The sequence below is a fragment of the Maylandia zebra genome, linkage group LG14 (assembly GCF_041146795.1).
Source record: "Maylandia zebra isolate NMK-2024a linkage group LG14, Mzebra_GT3a, whole genome shotgun sequence".
Taxonomy (NCBI): Eukaryota; Metazoa; Chordata; class Actinopteri; order Cichliformes; family Cichlidae; genus Maylandia; species Maylandia zebra.
The window spans coordinates 12,052,821-12,073,852 of NC_135180.1; the positions used below are offsets into that span (position 1 = coordinate 12,052,821).

Genomic DNA, 21,032 nt, shown 5'->3' on the forward strand with positions numbered 1-21,032 from the left:
ATAAGCTACTGTAGCAAAGTGTAAGATGATGGGGCAGGATAGGACATGTCATTGTACATGTGGCAGACTCGCTGGGAAAGATTAAAGGCTCGCTGATATATCCTCGGGTTGTGTACGATGACAGGGTACCAAACACATTCAGCTTCTCAAACGCACGATAGTTACATTTTATTTCCAGCAATTAATTTCATACTGCTGCACTGTCACTGTTACTTTATTTGTTTGTTTGTTACTTAGACATACATTTCCAATTTTTTATATTTTGTAAAGTATCAAATAAGAGCAATTAAAAAACATTAAAACACATAGCAGAATGGCATAAAAAGCAACAGTTTAAATTATAAACTGTGTATCTGGGATGATCAGGAAGAGTACAGGAGTCTGATGAGGAACTTTGTCACATTTAGTCACACAAACCACCTGCAACTCAACACCTCAAAGACCAAGGAAGTGGTTGTGGACTTCCAGAGGTCCAGAGCAGGTCCAGTGCCAGTTCAGATAGAGGGAGAGGAGGTGGTCAACACATACAAGTACCTCGCGCTTTTAACATCTGCAGGAAGCTCCTGAGGATGTTTTACCAGTCGGTGGTTGCTGGAGTACTGTTCTATGCTGTGGGGTGCTGGGGGAGCAGCACAGCAAAGAAGGACTCACCCAGGCTGGAAAAACTGATCAGGAAGGCTGGCTCTGCGGTCGGCATCAAGCTGGACACTCTGGTGACAGTTGCAGAGAAAAGGACACTAAAGAAACTTCTGGACATTATGGACAATGCTGGGCATCCTCTGCACACGGTCATAAACAACCAGAAGAGTCTGTTCAGTGACAGGTTGCTTCTCCTAAAGTCAAGAACCAACAGACTTAAAAACTCCTTTGTCCCACACACAAAGGATTTTTAACTCCTCTCTGGAGGGGAGAGGGAGGGGAAACAGGAGGACAAAGCAGGGGGGAACAACTAAGCTGTAGTGCCTTTTCACTGTGCAATACTTTTTGTTAATAGTCAACGGTGCAATAGACTCACATACTTGAAATGTGCAATTCCCTTGTATTCTTATTCCTATTTATTCTATTCATCCCTTTTGTATACTCTGTATTTATATATGTGTATATATGGTATATTTCTGCTCACATTCTGTAACTTCTGTTGGTGCTGTGCTATTGGAATTAGAATTTCCCGGAGGAACCCACCCGAGGGATTAATAAAGTTTCATCTAATCTAATCTTATTGTCAATACACAGACGTTTGGAGGCTGGTGAATATTTCTTATAAGTTCAAATAGCATTGCAGAAGTTTATTCTTTCTGTCTTGTGGCGCTGCACACAAATGTTTTCAACATTACTGACAACCCAAACTAAGTAAACAATCCCTACGCCCCCACTGACACTGCCGTGGAGGCAGACAGCAGCGGTTTGATGGGGTGGGATTGTGACTGGGAGGCGCCTGGCCTCTCATTAACCCCCTGTTTCCTCCACACCTCTCTGTTTACACCTACATGCCGGTCAAGTCCAGACAGAAGAGCAGAAGCGCTTTAGACTGTAGACAAAACGATGCCTGTTTTTCTGCTCTCTTTCATTGCGCTCTTTGGAGTTTCTCACGCTTCTGACAGCGCGCCTCCGGAACCGTCGCTTTGGTTCAAGCCCACTTTTCGCTCCGTGTGCAAACCCATTCCGAGCACTATGTCTCTGTGCCACGGGATCGGTTACAGGAGCATGTGGATTCCAAACATGCTCGGCCATGATTCACTGAGGGAGGTCCAGCAGCAGTCTGCAGCCTGGCTGCCACTCATCTCCAAGCACTGCCACCGGGACACCAAGAAGTTTCTATGCTCGCTCTTCGCTCCGGTGTGTCTGCCGGAGGTCAGCGGGCCGGTCAGCCCCTGCAGGAACCTGTGCGAGGCCGTACGGGATGGCTGCGTGCCAGTGATGAGCGCGTTCGGCTTCCCCTGGCCTTATATGTTTAACTGCACCCGGTTCCCACACGAAACCGAACTCTGCATCCCCGTATCCGAGGGGCAGGATGGGCGGGAAACAGAGGAGGCGAAGCACGAGGAGGTGCCCAAAGGTCAGTGCACAAAGTTGTGTCATTCTCCACCAAAACACTTTTGTTTTGGGAAGTTCTCAAGTACTCAAGTACAGCTCTGAGGATGCGGTTTGCTAGACTGTGTTTTTCTTATAGTTTATCCTTTTCCTTTATTTCCACTGCATTCATTAAGGAAATGTTGCTCACTCACTCCAGAAAAGCTTCTCATAAACACTGAACTGAACTTTCTCATGTTTTCTTTTTCATTGTAAATGTTCACAAGCTCTTCTAGTGTTTCATGTAAGATTTTAATAAGTCTTTAAAATGCAAGTGTTTGTCCCATAATCATAATCCTCTTAGTAGCGTATCAACCCAGTAGGGCACTTTTCTCTCAGACTGCATGCGTACTCGTGGTTCGTAGGACAGAATGGGAGGCAGAGCCTTTCAGCTTTCAGGCCCCTCTCTGTGGAACAATCGCCCAGTTTGGATTCAGAAGACAGACATCTTTTCTACTTTTAAGATTAGGCTTGAAAATTTCCTTTTTGATAAAGCTTATACTTAGGTCTGGATCAGGCGACCCTGAATCCTCCATTAGTCAGACTGCAATAGACCCAGACTGCTGGGGGACTTTAACTCACTATGCTTTTACACATAGTTTACACCTCTCTGCATTTAATCATTAGTTATGATTAATCTCTGGCTCTCTTCTCTTTTGTCCTGTCTTCCTCTCCTCACCCCCAACCAGTCAGGGCCCCTCCCTGAGCCTGGTTGTGCCAGAGGTCTCCTCCTGTTAAAAGGTGTTTTATTCTGGGGTTTTTCTTCCCACTCTCATCAAATACTTGCTCAGAGGACGCTGTCTGATCTTTGGGGTTTTCTCTCTGTTATTGTAGGGTCTTTACCTTACAATATAAAGCACTACGAAGCACTATTTTTCTGATTTGCTCCTATATAAATGTAATTGAACTGAAATTTAATTGACACATTTAACTTTAATGGAGTAACTGTTGAAGCCTCCGACAAGTACAATTGTCCAATAATAATAATAACAATAGTAATTTTTAAGAAAACTACATCATTGTATTGTGATGTCACCCATTTTGAAAGGTTGTGCTTCCACTTTGCTGCATCAATAATACTCCAGTCATATGTAAACTGTACTAATTACACTTCACTTATAATATACTCTCTGTACTGTACATGGCATTGTTTTAACTTTGGGATATTTCATTTTAATTAATAACATTGCACTTGGAGTGCTGTAGTTTTACTTCATTTTTATAAATGTAGTTTACATTTCCTGAAGCCATTTTTCTGCTTTATTACATTTTTCTCATATTACTTCTTTATTTTTGTCTTTAAATGCAGCACGTTTACTTAGAACAGATTTTTAAAAAAACATTAATATACTGGCACTTTTACTTAAGTTTTAGTATTACTCTTTATTCATCCCTGAATGTAATTTTTACAGTACTGAAATCACGCCTCTTTCACAGCATCCATTTAAAAAATTCAATTCAGTTTCAACTCAGGTTTATTTATATAGCAACAAATCACCACAACAGCCACCTCAAGACACTTTAGACTGCAAAGTTGTATTTAATCCACTTTTACTTAAGGTTCTTACTGAAGCCTTAAGGTGTTTGGCCTGCTTTGATGCTGGGGTTTAATGGACGAAAGAAAACAAAAGAGAAAAGTTCCACCAAGGTGATTATTTTTATATCCCCACTGCAAACTGCTGCAATCATTTAACCATTGTCGTTTTCCATCCCCCCAGGGAGTGTTATTTGTGAAGCCTGCAGTCTGGCTGCAGAAGGAGAGATTGACATCCAGGAAAACTTCTGCCACAGTCCATATGGTGAGAACAAAGTGTTATAGATAACGTGGGCTCCAAATGCATCCTTTTCTTTTGTAGCATGCAATTTCTCTTGCAAAAACAGGACAGCTTATCTAGTCACAGAGACTGGGTGATTTACAACATGCATGAAGTGACACCTGTTGAATAGTGTTCTCCGTGTCTCTGTCGTAGCATTTAAGATGCGTCTGGGCAGCATGATGACAGTGGGGGGTGACCTTCAGCTGGTGCCTACGGCCCGCAGTCGCATCCTGAGATGGGCGGGGGGAGGGGCTGAGAAAGCAGAAGGAGTCGGAGGCGCCATGGCCCACAGCGCTTTGTGGCTCCAAGAAGGCGGCACGTGTAACTGTCCTGGTTTAGACTCTGCAGAGAGTGACGAGAATGAGGAGAAAAGTCAAGAGGAGGTGCAGATGGATAAGAAACTGACAAAAAGAGGAAAAAAGGTGGGGAAAGGTGGATGGTACCTTTCCCTTGCTCAGGCTGAAGAGGGAAGACTGGTGCTGACTCGACTGGTGAGGTGGAGCAGAGGGGACAAAGAGCTGAAGAAGTTCATCCGAGCTCTCCTCAAGCAGCCGTGTGCAGAGCTTTAAACAGCGAGTCATCCACATCTGTTCCTGCCCTGCAGATGATGCTTTCATTGTGCTGCGTGAATACCAGCGCTTTGCAGTAATGTACACAAAGTCCAGCAAAGGAGCCAGCTGCTAACTGGTGAACAGCTGATAGTTCAGACAGTTTCAGATAGCTACGTTAAAAAAATAGTAACATTTTTTTATTAAACCACAGCATCATCTTGATTTGTTACAAAATGTATCCTTGCATTATTATTGTCACTGAGTTTCCTCCATTAAAACGGAGCATTATTTTTACCAAAATGAGAAGCCAGAGACTTTACAAATGATCATCACCTCATCAACAAAGATAAGAGAGATGGTGTTTGTGTACACTGCTGAACCACCCAAAATCATACCGGCAGGAACATTGCATTTTATTTTTATATATATATTTTTTGTACATAAATGAGTTACATTTTGTCTCCATTATCAAATTATTCACTGAATTAAGAGATCTTTTTGTAATGATCGCTGTGGTGGAGACCGATCTCCCCTCTCTGTGGTGACATGTCCATGCACACACAAGCAATATATTTATCTGTTTACTTCAATTTATTTTTTTAATCTTGTATTTTACTTGATACATCAATAAGGTTTTTCTTGATCCTTCCATCATGACTTAGTAAAGAAAGAAATTGGACTCCGCACAGAGACGCACACCTGTTGACGTTAACTTGAGATATCAAATGTCAGTTTCACACTGCCCTTGTTTCTCCTGTTGCTCATTTTATTTGTATTTTATTTTTTTTTAAATATACTGGTTTCTTCATGTCACATGAAAAATGGCAAAACCTGATGTTAAACAGTTGTAGTTTTTTTCTGTTAAATGGGAATATTTATAGGATATATATATACTGTCATGCACGTGATACATAAATTATTCACAGCCTTGTGTCTCTGAGCTTCTCTTAAACACACACGCTCTTCTCTCTGTGTTTCTGCACCTGCCTCAGCTCAAGTGCCACCTTTCAAAGTCTACTCTGCTTTTTATTAAACAGGTAAGTTTGTCTTTTCTTTCCGAGTAACATGGATTCTGTTCAGTGTGATGCAGAAAGTCGGTGAAGTCTACACTTATGTGGGGCAGTAGAAACATCTAGAGCGGCACAGTACTTTCTTTCACATTTAGCACGAGACTATGGCGGCTACACCTGTTTCTGTGCAGATGTCATTTTGCATACATGAGTATTAGAAGTTCATTCAGCTCAGAAATATTTTGTGATTACAAATAAAGATCACAGTGTTTTAATTATTAACAGTTTCCTGTGTATGTACATTTATTTCTTTGCTGTAAAGAAATAATGATTAAATGAAAATTGTGGCTTTTCTGCGTCCTTGTTGTCCTTACTTACAGCTTAGGTCATATTTAAAAGCTAAACCAGACTACGTTACTGAAAAATGTACAACAGAGACACACTTTGGGAAATTTTTCTTAATCCAGTGCAGTATTACCTTCTGTTGTTGTTTTACGTGCCAGTACATCATAGTTTAAGCACATAGTGCATAAACAGAATAAGTAAGTGGTTTTGTAGTTTGGAGAGTGATACCACTGCCCCTGAATTATGATTCTTTATTTTTATGAGAACATCAGTTGATGTTTATTTAAAAAAGACAAGTGCCTTCCTCAATGAACCTGAGCTAAGAAAAAATGCAATAATATAAATTCCCTTGTGCCAATCATGGTATTTCTAAATTTTAAAGGAACGCACGCCCAGTGTTGTCTAAGACACCGATCAATGTTAAATTGAAGTTGAGTAGTAATATTTTCTCTGTTTATGCTGTTGACCATGAAATCAAAATGATTCAGTGCTTTTATAAGGTGTTGCAGGTGCATAAATTCTGTGGGAATCAGAAAGAGAGCAACAAGTATACTTCAGGTATTAAAGGACTTGCCAGTTCACAAAAACACCAATTTAATGATCCCCTATGGCAAACACCAGGCCGAAGATAGATACTTCCAGCAGAATTTGACTCAAGCAGGCGCAGCCATCAGCCGCGCCCGAGTGGTGGGTGAGGTTAAAGAAGAGAGAGAAAAGAGGAGCACACAGAGACAAGACACAAACTATGGGAGAGAGCAGACATAATTTAATGACATGCTGTAAACGTGTGTGTGTGTGTGTGTGTGTGTGTGTGTGTGTGTGTGTGTGTGTAGACTATTTGTTCCCAAAGGTCTCCTCTTTTAGGTTTTCCAGAGCCAGTCAATCAAAACATCTTTCAAAAACCCTTGTAGTCAGTGTTTACTTATACTTCTTGTGATAAATAATACAGGGCTCACTTTGTTAAAATATATCTGACAAATAACCGACCTGTGCATGTGTGTTTCTGTCTGTAGATGCTAGGATGGTGTCTCCTGCTATTGCTCTGGCCTTCCTTCCACTCCTGCTGACGCTGATTATCAGGTACCGTTACTTCTTTGTGCTGTTCTATCGGGCAGTCCTCATCAGGATATGGAAGGACTGCGTTACTGGTCTGAGCCGAGAGGAGCGTGCCTTTCAGTACGTCCTCACTCATGCCACCCCCGGAGACCCTGACAGTATCCTGGACACCTTTGATGTCTGGTGCAGCAAGGTGGAGTTCATCAGCAACATTGGACCTAAAAAAGGTACAGAGTTTGAACACAGCAAACGTAATCTTTGTTTGTTTGTTTTAAAAAGTAAAAAGCACCTTTAGGTGTGTATTTGCGTGTATGGTTTCCTTGATTTTTAGGAAAGATCCTGGACCGGCTGCTGATGGAGCACAGCCCTCTGACAGTGCTGGAGCTGGGTGCCCACTGTGGATACAGCACTGTGCGGATTGCCCGTTCTCTGCCTCTGGGCGCCAGGCTCTACAGCATCGAGATGGACCAGAGAAATGCCGCTATCGCTGAGAAAGTCATCCGCCTGGCAGGGTTTGATGATGACACGGTGAGTTAGAGAAGCATCTAAACAATTTAAAAAATGTTCTTTGTTCAGTACACTTCATGTGCAGCAGGCCGTCTGAAAGACCAGATACATTTGGGGCTTTATTACTCTAATTTTACTAAACAATGAGAGTTTCATACTTTTGATAATCATGCTGTGCTTTCCTCAGGTGGAGCTGATTGTCAATCCATCTGATGAAGTGATCCCTCAGCTGCGCTCTGACTACAATTTAGAAAGACTGGATTTTGTCTTCATGGACCACTGGAAGAAATGTTACCTCCCTGACCTGCAAGTAATGAGAATAAATTACTAGACAGGATATTTGTATATATTATATTATATTATATTATATTATATTATATATTTGACTTAAAGGTTTGCGCTTTCCTACTGTTACCCACCCAGCTGCCTCACTCGCTGTCCCTGTGTGTTACAGATGCTCGAGGGCTCTGGTCTACTGGGAAAAGGATCTATTATCCTGGCAGACAACGTGCTGTTTCCTGGTGCTCCAAAGTTCCTTAGATATATTCGCAAGAGTGGCCTGTATGAATGGAAGATCCACCGGGCCATGCTAGAGTATAGCAAGGGCATCAGGGATGGGATGGCTGAGCTAGTGTACCAGGGAATCAAGTAGATCATGACATCATGGCAGGATTTCATATTGTTACTCAAACACACACTTCAGAAACAGAAATGTCCAAATTCTTACTTCATCTAAAGGGGTATCGTTTCAATTTCTAGTCTGTGTAACAATACAGCTCAACCTGTGAAGAAATACCTTGCAAAATAACTCACTAGTGCATACTGGGTAAAGAAGGAGCTTCAAGGTTTACTGCAGATCCCGTTTGACCAAGTGCCCCACCGATTTCACAAGAGATAATTTACTGCAACATTTACCCACAAAAACAAAACAAAGCTAAATTAAATCTTAAAACAAAAGGCTGACACTTTCTATATAGAGAAATATAAACAATCCCCAGTTTAGGTATCTCATATGCTCCAATCACCTTTTATTCTACTGGGACTTTGTTGTGACTTCTCAGCATCTCATGTCTTTTCTTTTGTTTAAAAGACTCAAATAAACAATTTTTTAAGGCTTCTTTTTTCTTACTCCCAAATTTGAGACTCACAAAATTTAATCTAAATGCAAATTAAACCTAAATTAAAATAAATTTTTTATTAAAGTACATGTTAATATTAATCACCTGTCTTCCTTCAGCTGAACTGCAAGCATTAATTCTTAAAATCTTCCCTGCAGTTAAAGTCTAATTATATAAACCTTGGCCATCCCACCACCAAAATTCACCAAACTTTTTATTGAACTACAAGTGACGCGTCACATCTTGTTAGATTTTATTAATAAATTCAAATACACAAAAACAGAAACATGGTTCAGTTAAAATAATTTACAACTTCAGCAGAAGTAGGGAATGCCATGGTTAAATATTCTACAACATAACCATGACAGAACTCTGTGTCTCATATTTAAATATTTGTTAGCAGCTTTTGCTTCTGACATAGTTCAAAATATAAAAAGTGTCTGATCAGAATACATGTCCTGGGGTTTTATGAATGCTCTGCTGAAGGTATTTCTGTAACATACAAAACACTGCTGGGAAACAGAACAGGACTATATGGTGAAGCAACTGGATGACTCTTGCATAGGTCAATAAGTTATTTTGCTGACTTGACGTTATGGTCATGCTTAGTCTGCTGGTTGCAGACGCTGCTCTGCATAACTGTAGATAGCAAAAGTTCAAGGTTTACATAACGGATCAGTGGGCCTGCTGCTACCACTGCGTGAAGGTTTTCCCGACTTGATACAAAAACAACACTACTTAAGAGCACCACACAATTGGAGCCACTTTGATTGGTTTAAAGTATTTTCCACAGTCACACACTGTCAATTGTAATTAAATTGAAGTTAGAAAAAATGCACTGATTTCTCAAAGTATCTTATGGTGATTCTTCAGCATTGTTCTTTCACTAATTTCACACATAAAAACATGTCAGAGACTGAAGAGCAGCAGTTGTATTTTAAGCATGGAGTGGAAACCCAGGGCCAGCCTGATGAAAACCAGTATTGTCTTAAATCATCCACTGGTCTTGGTCTTGGTCTGGTCCTTCCATATCCACCTGACAGAAAGAAACCGAGCTAGATTAGAGGCAGTTTTGGTAATGGAAAGAAACTGAATTAAATTTAGATACATGTATTTTTACCAAGTCTTAACATTAAAAAACCTCATGACCGTAGGGTTTGTGATACTGTCGCCTGGAAAAAAAATTATTCAAATCATAAAGAAAAGCACCTCATTTATCTCGCCATCATCAGGTGACTCGTTGTAGTCGTTCATCTCATCCATGTCCTGCATGTCCTCTTCATCTTCTGAGTCTTCCTCGCTGTCTTCTTCATCTTCGTCATCTTCTTCTTCCTCCTCTTCGTAGCCTGCCTGCACCCAGTAAATGCAGACAGCATGAATGGAGGGGAACAAAGTATGTAACCAGTCTGTTTCACACTGTGTCTATTTTGTGTTTAAAAATCTTTTTCCGTTACCTCAAAAATTGGTTTTCCAATGGGCATCAGATTGTTGTCTTTCTCAGCAATGCTCTGCAGCTACGGTAGAGACAGTTTGCACATATTAAAGTGTATGAAGTCTCATAATACGATCAATAGACTGATCATGCATGGCCAGAGATGTTGCAGCTGTGGGGCTTGACTGATCTGAGGTTTCAGAAAGGACAATACTGTCCAAGTTATGCTAAGTACTGAACAATCTTTCACACCGTACTGTGTAAAGTATTGTTTTAACTTTGTAACATTTAATTTTGACTAAACATTGCACTTTGAGTGCCTTAGTTTTACTCTTTTTTTATATATAGTGTTTACACTTTCTGTTTTTCACATTTATAGCTCAAGTTAGAACGATTTCCTCCTGGGATTAAGATGTATTTATAAGTTTATTTATTATTTTGATTCTGATAAAGGAAAAATAATAGAGCCACCAGTAATTATAGCAGACTACAGGACTTCTATATGACTTTTAGCCTTTCGCAAATACTCAAACTAATAAATTATAAACTAACACGCGCAGAGTATATAAACTCATCGTAAGTGAAATGGAAGCAAAAAAATAGCATAAAGATGGAAAATACAAGTCTATAATTGCTCTGGGGAGCCTTTACCCAGGTCTGGTGCTGCTGCTCTTGCTGGTGCAGCTCGGTCTCATCCACACACGGTCGGTCCAGATTAAACCACAGAGACTCCGTTATCCGGGGCAGCAACGACGGAAACAGCGTGGACATTTCTGTCACACAACAGAAATGAATCCCATAAAACAGAAAGAAAACTGAAGCCGGAGTTTGCGTTAAGACAACAAACGACAGAGGAACAGCTAATACGTCATTAACGGTCGATTTAAAAGTCCTCCAGTTTAAGACTCACAGACTCTAAAATCTAACACTCCCCTGATATTGTGGATTGAAAATGATGTGATATAATCAAACAATAAAATAACTTCGTGCTTAACCTTACCCGAAATCCACAGTCTGAGTCCCTGTTAGTGGCTCGACAAAAATTCAAAACAAATTTTACCGGAAACTGCTGGTGTTCACCCATAAAGAGTCCTCCTTTCTCCAGCGGCTCTCCATAAATGTTCCCTTTTCGGAGCATGAGCCACGTCTGTGGCACGAGAGGTTCTAAATAAAGTAGAAACACTAATGAGCTTTAACTAAAATGTGTCACAGCGATATTAATGTGTGTGAATGGGTGGATGACAGGTTGTGTAAAGCGCTTTGGGGTCCTTAGGGACTAGAAAAGCGCTATACAAATACAGGCCATTTACCATGTTTTTATTTTAATGATCGGTATATGCAATAAAACATGTTATTTGTCTTTATTTAATTTAATTTTATGATATGGTGTTGACAAGCTGAAGAAGAACTGGGATGTCATCATCATCATCAACAACAGGTTAAACTGGAAGACCAACACAGAAGCTGCATATAAAAAGAGGATAAAGAGATCCCTCAGCCTATACAGTAAAATGATGGAGACTTTCAGTCACTCAGGAACTGGTCACACCCAGTGCCCTCCAATAGTAACTGTTGGTGACACCAGCAAACTAGATTAGAAAAGAACAGATTAGAAAGATTTGCTCTTTGAATGCCTGCAAACTGGACACATTTGAAGCTGCGGTGGAGAGAAGGTCACTGAACAAGCTGTAATCCATCATGGCGTATACCTCTGCACCACTTAGTGCACTTCAGCCTGAACTTTTTTAGTCAAGTGCTCTTGTCCTTTCTTTAAGTAGACTTCAGGAATAGTTCACCAGGCTTCTTGAAAGACATTCAAAGCTCCTCTCAGCATGTTGGCTCCCTTTTGCATAGCCTCCACCATGCTTTACAGATAGTTTCAGACACTCACTGTTTTACCTCTCCTGACCTCTTGTGTACAAATGGTGATTTAAACTAAAAATTTCAAATTTGAATTCATCACTCCATCAGACCTGTTTCCACTGGTTTTCAGTCCGGTGCTTGTGCAATTTGTCTTTTCTCCCTGTTGCTTTTCTTTAAGAATGGTTTCTCGACAGCCACCCTTCCACTAAGACCATTTCTGATGAAACTTTGATGAACAGTAGATGGATCAATTGAACCATCTCTCAAGTCCTGTCTCAGACTTTTTGCACACCAAGCTGAGATATGCCACGTTTTCAGCGAATAGCTCAAAGATGAATTATCTTCCTTGTGCAAAAATATTACTTTGTCCCAGTCAAATAGATTCGACTGAATAAATGGGAATAAATAATGCATTTTTGTGGCATGTTGCTGGTAACAAAGTGACTGAAAAAAAGTAGTGAGTAAAATGAGAGGTGAGTAAAGACTTTTGCACAGTACTGTATCTGTCTGGAAGAGTAGCATCTGCCATATATTATTATTATTAGTAGTAGTAGCAGTAGTATTGTGTATTATGTGATTAGTGTATATCAGCTTTAAGCAACCCATAACACAAACACTCTTTCAAACTATAGGAAGCTGCTGAGATAACAGAATTTTCTGTAAATGCTGCTGAAGTTGAACATTCTTATCAGTAGGTTCAGAGCGTTAACCTCAAGTATAAGCACATTCATGCACATGCAAAGAAATTACCCTCTTGAGGGTGTATGTAAAGTTTCTTTTTTCTTTGTCATGGTGAGAGCACTAAAAGTACTTACTTACCATCCTTTTGATCTTCTTATTGTCATCCCAGGTCACGCTGCCCTGTCACAACAGCTTGTGTGTGTGTGTGTGTGTGTGTGTGTGTGTGTGTGTGTGTGTGTGTGTGTGTGTGTGTGTAAGAGAGGGTGGTGGTGAGCAGGTTAAACCTTGAGATAAGACTGATATTCTTCATGGCCAGATGTTATAAAACTGGAAAATCACATGCTCACAGGAACTGCTGACTGGTAACAAATTAAAGAAAAATCCGACATCAAGAGTGTTAAAGTAGCTTATAGATAGCCTGGCACAGGTTCTACAGTTATCTGACCAGATGCAATATCACTCTTCTATGAGATAGTCCCGCCCTTGGTGTTTATGATGGCAGTGGAGAGGAATGTCTTACATGGTGGTCCAAAATCTCCCATAGATGTTGACTGAGTGCATGTGATTGTGAAAGCCATAAAATATAACTGACTTCATTTTCATAATTATGAGAGTAGTTTAGTGACCTCTTGTACCTTGCAGACGCAGGCATAATCACCTGAAGAATACTAGTCCAATCAGGCCAGAAGTATTTCATCATAGGATAATGGAGATAACTGAGAACATGGTAATTATAGTCATTCAAAGTGACCCACCACTCTGAAGGGACCAGGGGACCCAGACCTGGATACCCGTATCATTGGAGGTGGGGGTGTCTTTGAATTTGTCACATCTTAAACACACACACACACACACACACACACACACACACTTCATATGGACTTTGGACTTTGAAAACTAATTAGTCAAAAGCACAGCAAGTTTTCACATTCATTCGCTCACACTCTACCCACACAGTCAGACGCGTGCACACACACAAACACGCAGTCGGGCACAAATCTGTGTTTGGAAATTCTTGTTTGGTCTTGAGAAGTGTGTTAAAGGGCATCTGCAGATACAGCTTTGTAGGATCATCCCTTCAAGAAGGAGTCATCACCAAATCCAAAGGTAAAGGGAATTTGTTCATTATTACTTTGTCTCTAAATGAATTTTCACCACAGCTGCATCTACTTTGTATTTCTAAACTATACGATAATACACAGCTACTTCTATTTACATGCATATGGATTACTTTATCTATATATGATGATTAGAGCTTTACAAAATCGTTGACAAGTTTATCTTTCATGTTTTTTAATGTTTGGCTTTTAAACGCAAAAATGTGTGGAGACACATTTGCTCTCTGACAGAGTTCACTTTATAGCTTACATTGTGTCCTTTTGCATTTTTATGCTGCATTCAGGAGCCACACTTTATTTGTTGCGGTATTGTGGGTAAAGCTTTCTCATGTCTTATATTTAGTATTTAAAAGAACCCAAAAGTCAGATTAGCAGAGAGAAAAATCACACGTGGGACAGAGTAAGTAAAAGAAAGTAAGTAAAATTTTATTTATATAGCACCTTTCTGGATAAAAAGTTCACAAAGTGCAGGTAAACGGATTCCACAAAAAGAAGTGAACACAAAGCGTGGATCGTGTCCACGTGTGTGCCGTCGGTGCTGAAAACCGACATCTGAAAGATTATGAAGCTGGACGTTTCATTACTCTCTGGCCACAATTCACTGAACCAGCTGCAAAAGAAGATCAAAACTATGCTTCACGTTTGATAAACATCGTCATGAATTCCCTCTTACTTTTGCTCTTTTGCTTCCACCACGATAAAATCAAACTTCCTGCACAGCTCTTTCTCAGTGTACTCAAGAGCCCAGTTTACCATGAAATATCTCTGTTTTCTGCATTATTCGCTTGCTTATTATGCACCAGTCTACCGTTGTGTTCAGTGCTGTCAGCCACTTTTTGTTTGTTTTGGTTTTTGGATTTTTGGGTTTGTTTTTTTAAAAATGACCACCGACAAGAAAACCTAATTTCTGCTGTTCAATAAAGAAATTTACCTGATGCTGAACAAAGCAAAGCAAAGTTACAGAGGTTTTATTAGAGAGCGTTTTGCAATTCGGCATAATTTTAAGAAGTTTAATGTTCATCTGCTGATTCATGGTTTTCTTCTCTTTTGCCTACTGCAGAATATTTTTAAAGGTTATCTGCTATAAAAAGCCAGGCCAAGAAAATCTCCTTCATGTTTTTCTAAGTTTTATCCCCACTTACACAGAGGCATCTCCTGTGATGCTTACACCTCTGGTAAAGTCTCACAAGTTTCAGCTTTGTTTTTATACATAGATATAAAAATATGGATATGTACTGATAAATGATGACAATTATGATATTTCTCACTGTCTGAGACAAAATTGAATCGAATTGAATGGAATCGGGGATCTAATCGAATCGGGACTTTGTGAATCGGAATCGAAATGGATACCCAGCCCTTATTAAGTCATCACCACATCAATCAGCTTTGCTTAGCTGTTCTTCCTTGTAAATTTTTTGTCCAGTTTGGAGTTCTATAGCTTTGGAGAATTCAGGTTGTCTTCTTACAAAAAAAGCAAAAACAAGGACTGTCCGGATTACCATAAACTCTAAACTTTGTCACTAGGTCTGTTACTGAAAGAGATCTACACCAGGGCTGTTAAATACTGTAAATACTGTTAAAATATTAAATTAGTACCTATGACCAAACAATCCAGACACCTGCCTGCTGATGGTAGAAAATTAACTAAGGTCAGTAAAATGCTGTTCGTCAGACTCGGGTTAGAGGTCACAGGGAGTTGGCTGCTATCCCATACTATTTCCTTCTTCCCATTATTGGCCTCTTTATAAGCAGTATTAAGATTTTTCCCACAACCTGCTGTTGATGCTTCCCTCCCCTACAGTCATGTGGTCCGTCCTGGCCTTGCTGCTTGCCCTCTCTGGTGGAGCCATGTCTCTGGACAAACTGAACATGTGTATGGATGCAAAACATCACAAAACAGAGCCTGGCCCTGAGGGACAACTGTACCAGCAGGTGATAATTGCAAACATAGCACTGTCGCTAACGTTTCCCTTCTTGTCTTGATTTAACCCCAAGGAGCTTGGTGGAAAAAACATTTTTTTTAGTTCTAAATCCATAAAGTGATTCTGGTTTCCTTTTTCCAGTGCTCTCCATGGCGAGATAATGCATGCTGCACAGCCAACACCTCTGCAGAAGCCCATGACGATGCCTCCTATCTCTACAACTTCAACTGGAATCACTGTGGCATTATGAGCAAGGAGTGCAAAAAACATTTCATCCAGGACACTTGTTTTTATGAGTGCTCACCACACTTGGGACCCTGGATACAACCAGTGAGTATTCTCATCCACGTGTGCATTTGAGTGTCTAATGTTTGTCTATATTTTTGTCACTAGATGGCAGCACAGGAAGTTGAAAGGACAGAAATGGTCTGTTGTTCAAACTGAGGAAACAGAATATATATATATATATATATATATATATATATATATATATATATATATATATATATATATATATATATATATATATATATATATATATATATATATTTATATATACATACACGCAGTAGTTAGAACTATGAGGGAAAGGGGCTTATTTAGTTCATTACTGATTATACTAATCAGCCAATGGTGTGCATTTGTGTAGGTGGATCAGAGCTGGCGTAAGGAGCGCATCTTAGATGTGCCTTTATGTAAGGAGGACTGTGAAACCTGGTGGGAAGACTGCAAGAATGATTTCACCTGCAAAACTAACTGGCACAAGGGATGGGACTGGAGCTCAGGTGGGGCCCACACTTGGAAAAGCAAAGCAGACATGCATGTTTGCGCTTGCATTTCTCTTATAAACCACAGCAAGCATATTCCCAGTTTTGCAAAAACATTTTCACACAGAGATTTTTTGTTGTTGTTGCTTTTACATTTACATCTATGCAGAAACAACACTATTAAAATTTATCAAATGCATTCAATTCTGTCACAGGTATCAACAAATGTCCTGAAGGTAGCAAGTGCAGTAAGTGGACTGATGTTTTTCCCACACCCAAATCCATGTGTGAAGAAATCTGGTCCAACTCTTACATCTATACCACATACACCAAAACCTCTGGGAAATGCATGCAGCTCTGGTTCACCGGCACAAACCCCAACAAGAAGGTTGCTGAGTACTACCTCAACAATGGGCAGCAACAGCAAAGCTCTGCTCTGCCAACACTGCTCTTCCTGGCTGTCACATCTCTCTCTCTGTAATGATTCATTAAAATTAATATTTCTGACCATTGCTGTATCACCTTGAATTAAAACAGATTTCTTAAACCTTTCTGTCAGTCCCTGAGCCACTTCATATACAGTAAGACCCCTTTGGCTGGCATTCTAGTAAAATTCATCAACTAGAAAATGTCAGGTATTGATGATGCAAAAAATATTCTGATAACAAAAGTTACCTGCTTGGGAATATACTAGGTAATTAGTTTAAACAGCAGCATAATCACCATCAGAAGTCCAAATCAGTTATTAATGCTCAATACATAAAACTTGTTTCATCTACTCTCATTACTGTGGGGAGCAGCTGGCAGTTCTCTTTTTTTGTCTTCCTCTTCAGGATAAAAAAAAGAGAAAACAGACATAAAGAACAAGATTATAATTTCATCAGCCAACACAGCAATTTTGTGTCCAGACAAGTGCTGTACAATCAAAGATCTGTGTGGACAGGGGAAATAAAACAAAAATAAACTTGTGCTCCTGGAGAAGCCATGAAGAGACACATGCCACATTCTGTATTACTGCACAGCTCTGGAATGATATTTCTCTTAAGTGCAGTCTATGGATCAGCTTAATAACCCCTTCACAACCTCAATGGCCAGGAGGGAAACTGTAAAACTGACCCTGGGAAAATGTTTCTCCGTGCTGGGCCCCAGTGATCGCACCATCACATGATCAGTCCGGGGCCAGCCAGTGGTTAGTGGGCTCTGCTGCTCGGTAATTATGGGGTTCCAGTCCCCTGAGTGTGTGTGTTTGTGGCAGAGAGAGAAAGACAGAGAAAAAGAGTGAGAGCCTAACTCCCTCCATGTGTACACGTGTTTGATGTGTGCCTATCAATGCCGCATGTGAATGTGCTCCATCAGGTCTCTGATAAAGGCTTTTGATTGGTTAAAATGTAACCACGGATGCCTTTGGAGGCTTAAGGATCAAACTGAGATGCATATTTTATGTACCCTGTACTTAATCAAGACTTCATATAAGTACTTGAAAAAACTATAACTATAACTTGTTGTGTTTAACGTACTGATAACAACACCCTTCCTCGTGATACCACTGTTAATTTAGCATATCGAGTTTAGTCTGTGTATCTCACCCTAGTCTTTCCTGTTTCTTCTGACAGCATAAACAACACCCACAGAACTTCTATAAGAGTTTGAATTACAGAAGACGGTTTGCCAAATTTTTGCCAAATTATGTTGGTTCTTTATGGTAAACAAAGTACACTCAGTGCCCGCTCAATCACAACTGCTTTAAAGACACATTCCTGAGAGATTTTGGTACATATTACCATGACATCATCATGCAGATGCTGCAGATTTGTGCCACCACATCCCACACCCTAACAGTACTTTATTGGATTTAGATCTGGTGACAGTGGAGGGACTCTGAGCACAGTGAACTCTTTGTCATGCTATACAAATCAGTTTGAGATGACTTGAGTTTTGTGACATGGAGCATTGTCCAGCTGGAAGCAGTCATCAGAAGATGGATACACCATGGTCATAAAGGGGCATGGCATTGTCAGCAACAATAGTCAGGAAGGGTGTGGTGTTTAAATTGTGCTCAGTTGGTACTAAGGATGCCAAAGTGTGCCAAGGAACTATCCCCCACACCACTAAGTTATCAAAAGCACCCTGAACCATTGATGTCAGGCAGGATGGTACCAAGGGCTGGTCAGACCAATAGTACCACTCAGAGGGAATCTGTAACTGAGGGGTACCGCTGAGGGGACCCTGGGGAGTTGGCCCATTGGTTCTTTTCCAGGAGAGGTGGACATTGATAGAGGAGAGCAGGCATGTGGTGAAATGAGGTGAGAGCTCCAAAACAGTTTTACAGTAGAAGTTGACCAGCAGAAAGGAAACAGTTTCGTTCTGCACATGTGAAGACCACTTATTTAGCCAGAATCAGACTTTTATTAATCCCTGAGAAAATTATGCATACATATGTAGCCAGGAGGAACTAGAAATGTGGCGAAAGAGCACTAACACACTGAGAGGGTAAGTTAACAAAGGTGTTGCAAAACAACCTGATGAGGAGGCTGATAATCTGGTGGAGGCTGGGAGCAGAAACAGCTACGTTTAAACAGTGACTGATGAGACTGATAAACACCAAACAACCCAGTGTTTGACCAAGACAGATGGATCCATGCTTTCATGATGTTTAGACCAGATTCTGATCCATCCCATGATCTAAATGTTTTTCCAAACTTCTTTTGTCCAATTTTGCTGACACTGTGTGAAGCCTCAGATGCAGCCTCAGTCTGGCCACTCTCCTTTGACCTCTGACATTCACTCAGAGACCTGCCGTTGGCTGGATATTTCCTGTTTTACAGACCATGCTTTGCAAACCTTAGAGACATTTATGTGGGGAAAACATTTTCTTAAATGTTCAGATTAGCTGGCACCAACAATCATGCCACATTCAAAGTCATTTAAATCACCTTGTTTCCTCATTCTGATGTTCAGCTTGAACTCCACTTGATCATGCCTATATGCCTAAACACACTGAGTTTCTGTCACATGATGGCTTATTAGATCATTTTGTTCACAACCTGCGGAACAGGTGTACATAAAGTGACTGCAGGTGAGTATAAAGACAGTATAAAGACAATCAGTCCACTAAGAAATAATTTAAAAAGCCATTCTTGAAATATTAATGGAGTTTTTGCATTTCATCATGTTAAAAATGATACCAATTGCAACATTCCCCTGACACCAGCAACCATTAGCTACTCTACGCAACTAAACTGGGCTAATTAATGCCTACAAAGCAGCAGAGTTACAGTCAGTGGTAGACAAAATGTTTTACAGATAATAAAGGAGATACATTTCTCTAAATGTCAGCAAATTCTGCATGTGAATATCAAAGAGTAAACAGAGAAACTAAAGCTAAAAGTGTGGCATCAGTGAATTACAATAACAAATGACGCTAACATTGTGGAGTACTAAGAAATAGCCAGTAATTTGGCCTCCACAGGCTTAAAATCTCAAGAATCAAGTGTCTATGAAGTTGTCTTTCCTGTGTTGCCCAGCAATGGCCATTACTGGTGTGCTGTGTGCTGTAACAACTGCAGCAGACAATTGTGGTTAGCCAAAAAGACAAGAATGAGTTATTTACGCTACATTTTGCTGACAGTGTAGTTTTAAACTCATGAGACATCTTGCAATATGCTTTTATGATCACCGCATGCAGACACATTGTTAAGCCACACACTTTTACAGTTTCACATTCATCTCACACACACAGTGTGATGCCATAACCAGAAATAGCACTGGGATGGCTGCTGTCCCCGTGGCTATTAATACTCAGCTTTTCTGAGGTCATTGGCAACACACGTTGCTCTGCCCAACTCTCACTCTCTCTCGCTCGCTTTATGCCTATATTCTTGCTTGTTCCATAACATCCTTCAAGAGTCAGACTTGATTCTGGGCAGGGGGAAAAGGCTAAATCAGAGTAACGAGCAAATATTTCAAAATGCTGGGTTACTCCTGTGGTTTGTGAGACTGGCCCTTAGGTGGGCAGTTACACCTTGTGGGAGTGCATGTGAATGTGTGTGGTCTGGAAAAGAAAAGGATTGCATAACTGGATTTAAGCTTGGGCTGAGAAATGACTGCAGCTGGGCCTCCTCAGTGGCTGTAGGTCACACTGATATTCAAAGAGGAAAGCCCTCTGGCATTAGTCAAGGCTTTGACTATGCAGGCTAAGTGACCGGGACACAAGAGTAGGAGTGTGTCTTTCAGTTACTGAAAGCTTTTTAATAACTTGAATGAAAAACTACTACTCATCACTTTGGAAAAAAACATCTAAACCACATTTTAAATGTTAGTAATCTCATAGGAAAAACTTATCCAAGTACAACAGCCAATACTGTACCCAAAGTGTTTAGTAGTTATGGTACTTACCTCAAAGGTCTACAAAGCACTTTAAGATTGCAGATTGTTAAGGTGCCGATCATTTGAGCCATAATATACTGTATTAATGCATTATATACTGTTTATTGATGTGTATAAAACCAATATCTTAAGCTTTGTAGTGGAGTAAAGCCAAATATTTCTCTTGAAGTGGAGAGAGGCGCAAAGAAGCTTAAAATGAATTTACCTTATACTTGTGCTCATTTATTCTCTATCTTCTTTCCTCATTTCTCTTTATGTTTATCCATCACATGAGATCTTCATCTCTTCTTCTTTGTCAAGTTCGTTAGTGACAGACATGAAGGTAAAACCCACTTTACGTGCTTTTTTCTTTACAATAAAATGACGCAGTGGAAATTCACCCACAA

General features: G+C 40.2%; 4 protein-coding genes across 4 annotated transcripts; 3 read left to right on the top strand and 1 right to left on the bottom strand.

The window, feature by feature from the left end:
* Positions 1–1,458: 1,458 nt before the first annotated feature.
* On the top strand, positions 1,459–5,801 carry sfrp2l (secreted frizzled-related protein 2 like). The gene is made up of 3 exons (XM_012921880.4): positions 1,459–2,056; positions 3,789–3,869; positions 4,041–5,801. The coding sequence occupies exons 1-3, from the start codon at positions 1,543–1,545 to the stop codon at positions 4,454–4,456; spliced, it is 1,011 nt and encodes a 336-aa protein (XP_012777334.1). The 5' UTR covers positions 1,459–1,542; the 3' UTR covers positions 4,457–5,801.
* A 969-nt stretch (positions 5,802–6,770) lies between these two features.
* tomt (transmembrane O-methyltransferase) lies at positions 6,771–8,657 on the top strand. The gene is made up of 4 exons (XM_012921876.3): positions 6,771–7,076; positions 7,181–7,377; positions 7,544–7,666; positions 7,811–8,657. The coding sequence occupies exons 1-4, from the start codon at positions 6,815–6,817 to the stop codon at positions 8,006–8,008; spliced, it is 780 nt and encodes a 259-aa protein (XP_012777330.1). The 5' UTR covers positions 6,771–6,814; the 3' UTR covers positions 8,009–8,657.
* Positions 8,658–8,713: 56 nt separating this feature from the next.
* anapc15 (anaphase promoting complex subunit 15) lies at positions 8,714–11,063 on the bottom strand. The gene is made up of 5 exons (XM_004561445.4): positions 10,907–11,063; positions 10,558–10,679; positions 9,929–9,988; positions 9,684–9,824; positions 8,714–9,510 (listed from the first exon to the last, which is right to left on the bottom strand). Exons 2-5 carry the CDS (start codon positions 10,675–10,677, stop codon positions 9,463–9,465), a joined length of 369 nt encoding a protein of 122 aa, XP_004561502.1. The 5' UTR covers positions 10,678–10,679; positions 10,907–11,063; the 3' UTR covers positions 8,714–9,462.
* A 2,331-nt stretch (positions 11,064–13,394) lies between these two features.
* Positions 13,395–16,807, top strand: folr (folate receptor). Its single transcript, XM_004561443.5, has 5 exons — positions 13,395–13,557; positions 15,373–15,503; positions 15,635–15,823; positions 16,143–16,278; positions 16,476–16,807. Exons 2-5 carry the CDS (start codon positions 15,375–15,377, stop codon positions 16,739–16,741), a joined length of 720 nt encoding a protein of 239 aa, XP_004561500.3. The 5' UTR covers positions 13,395–13,557; positions 15,373–15,374; the 3' UTR covers positions 16,742–16,807.
* Positions 16,808–21,032: the final 4,225 nt, after the last annotated feature.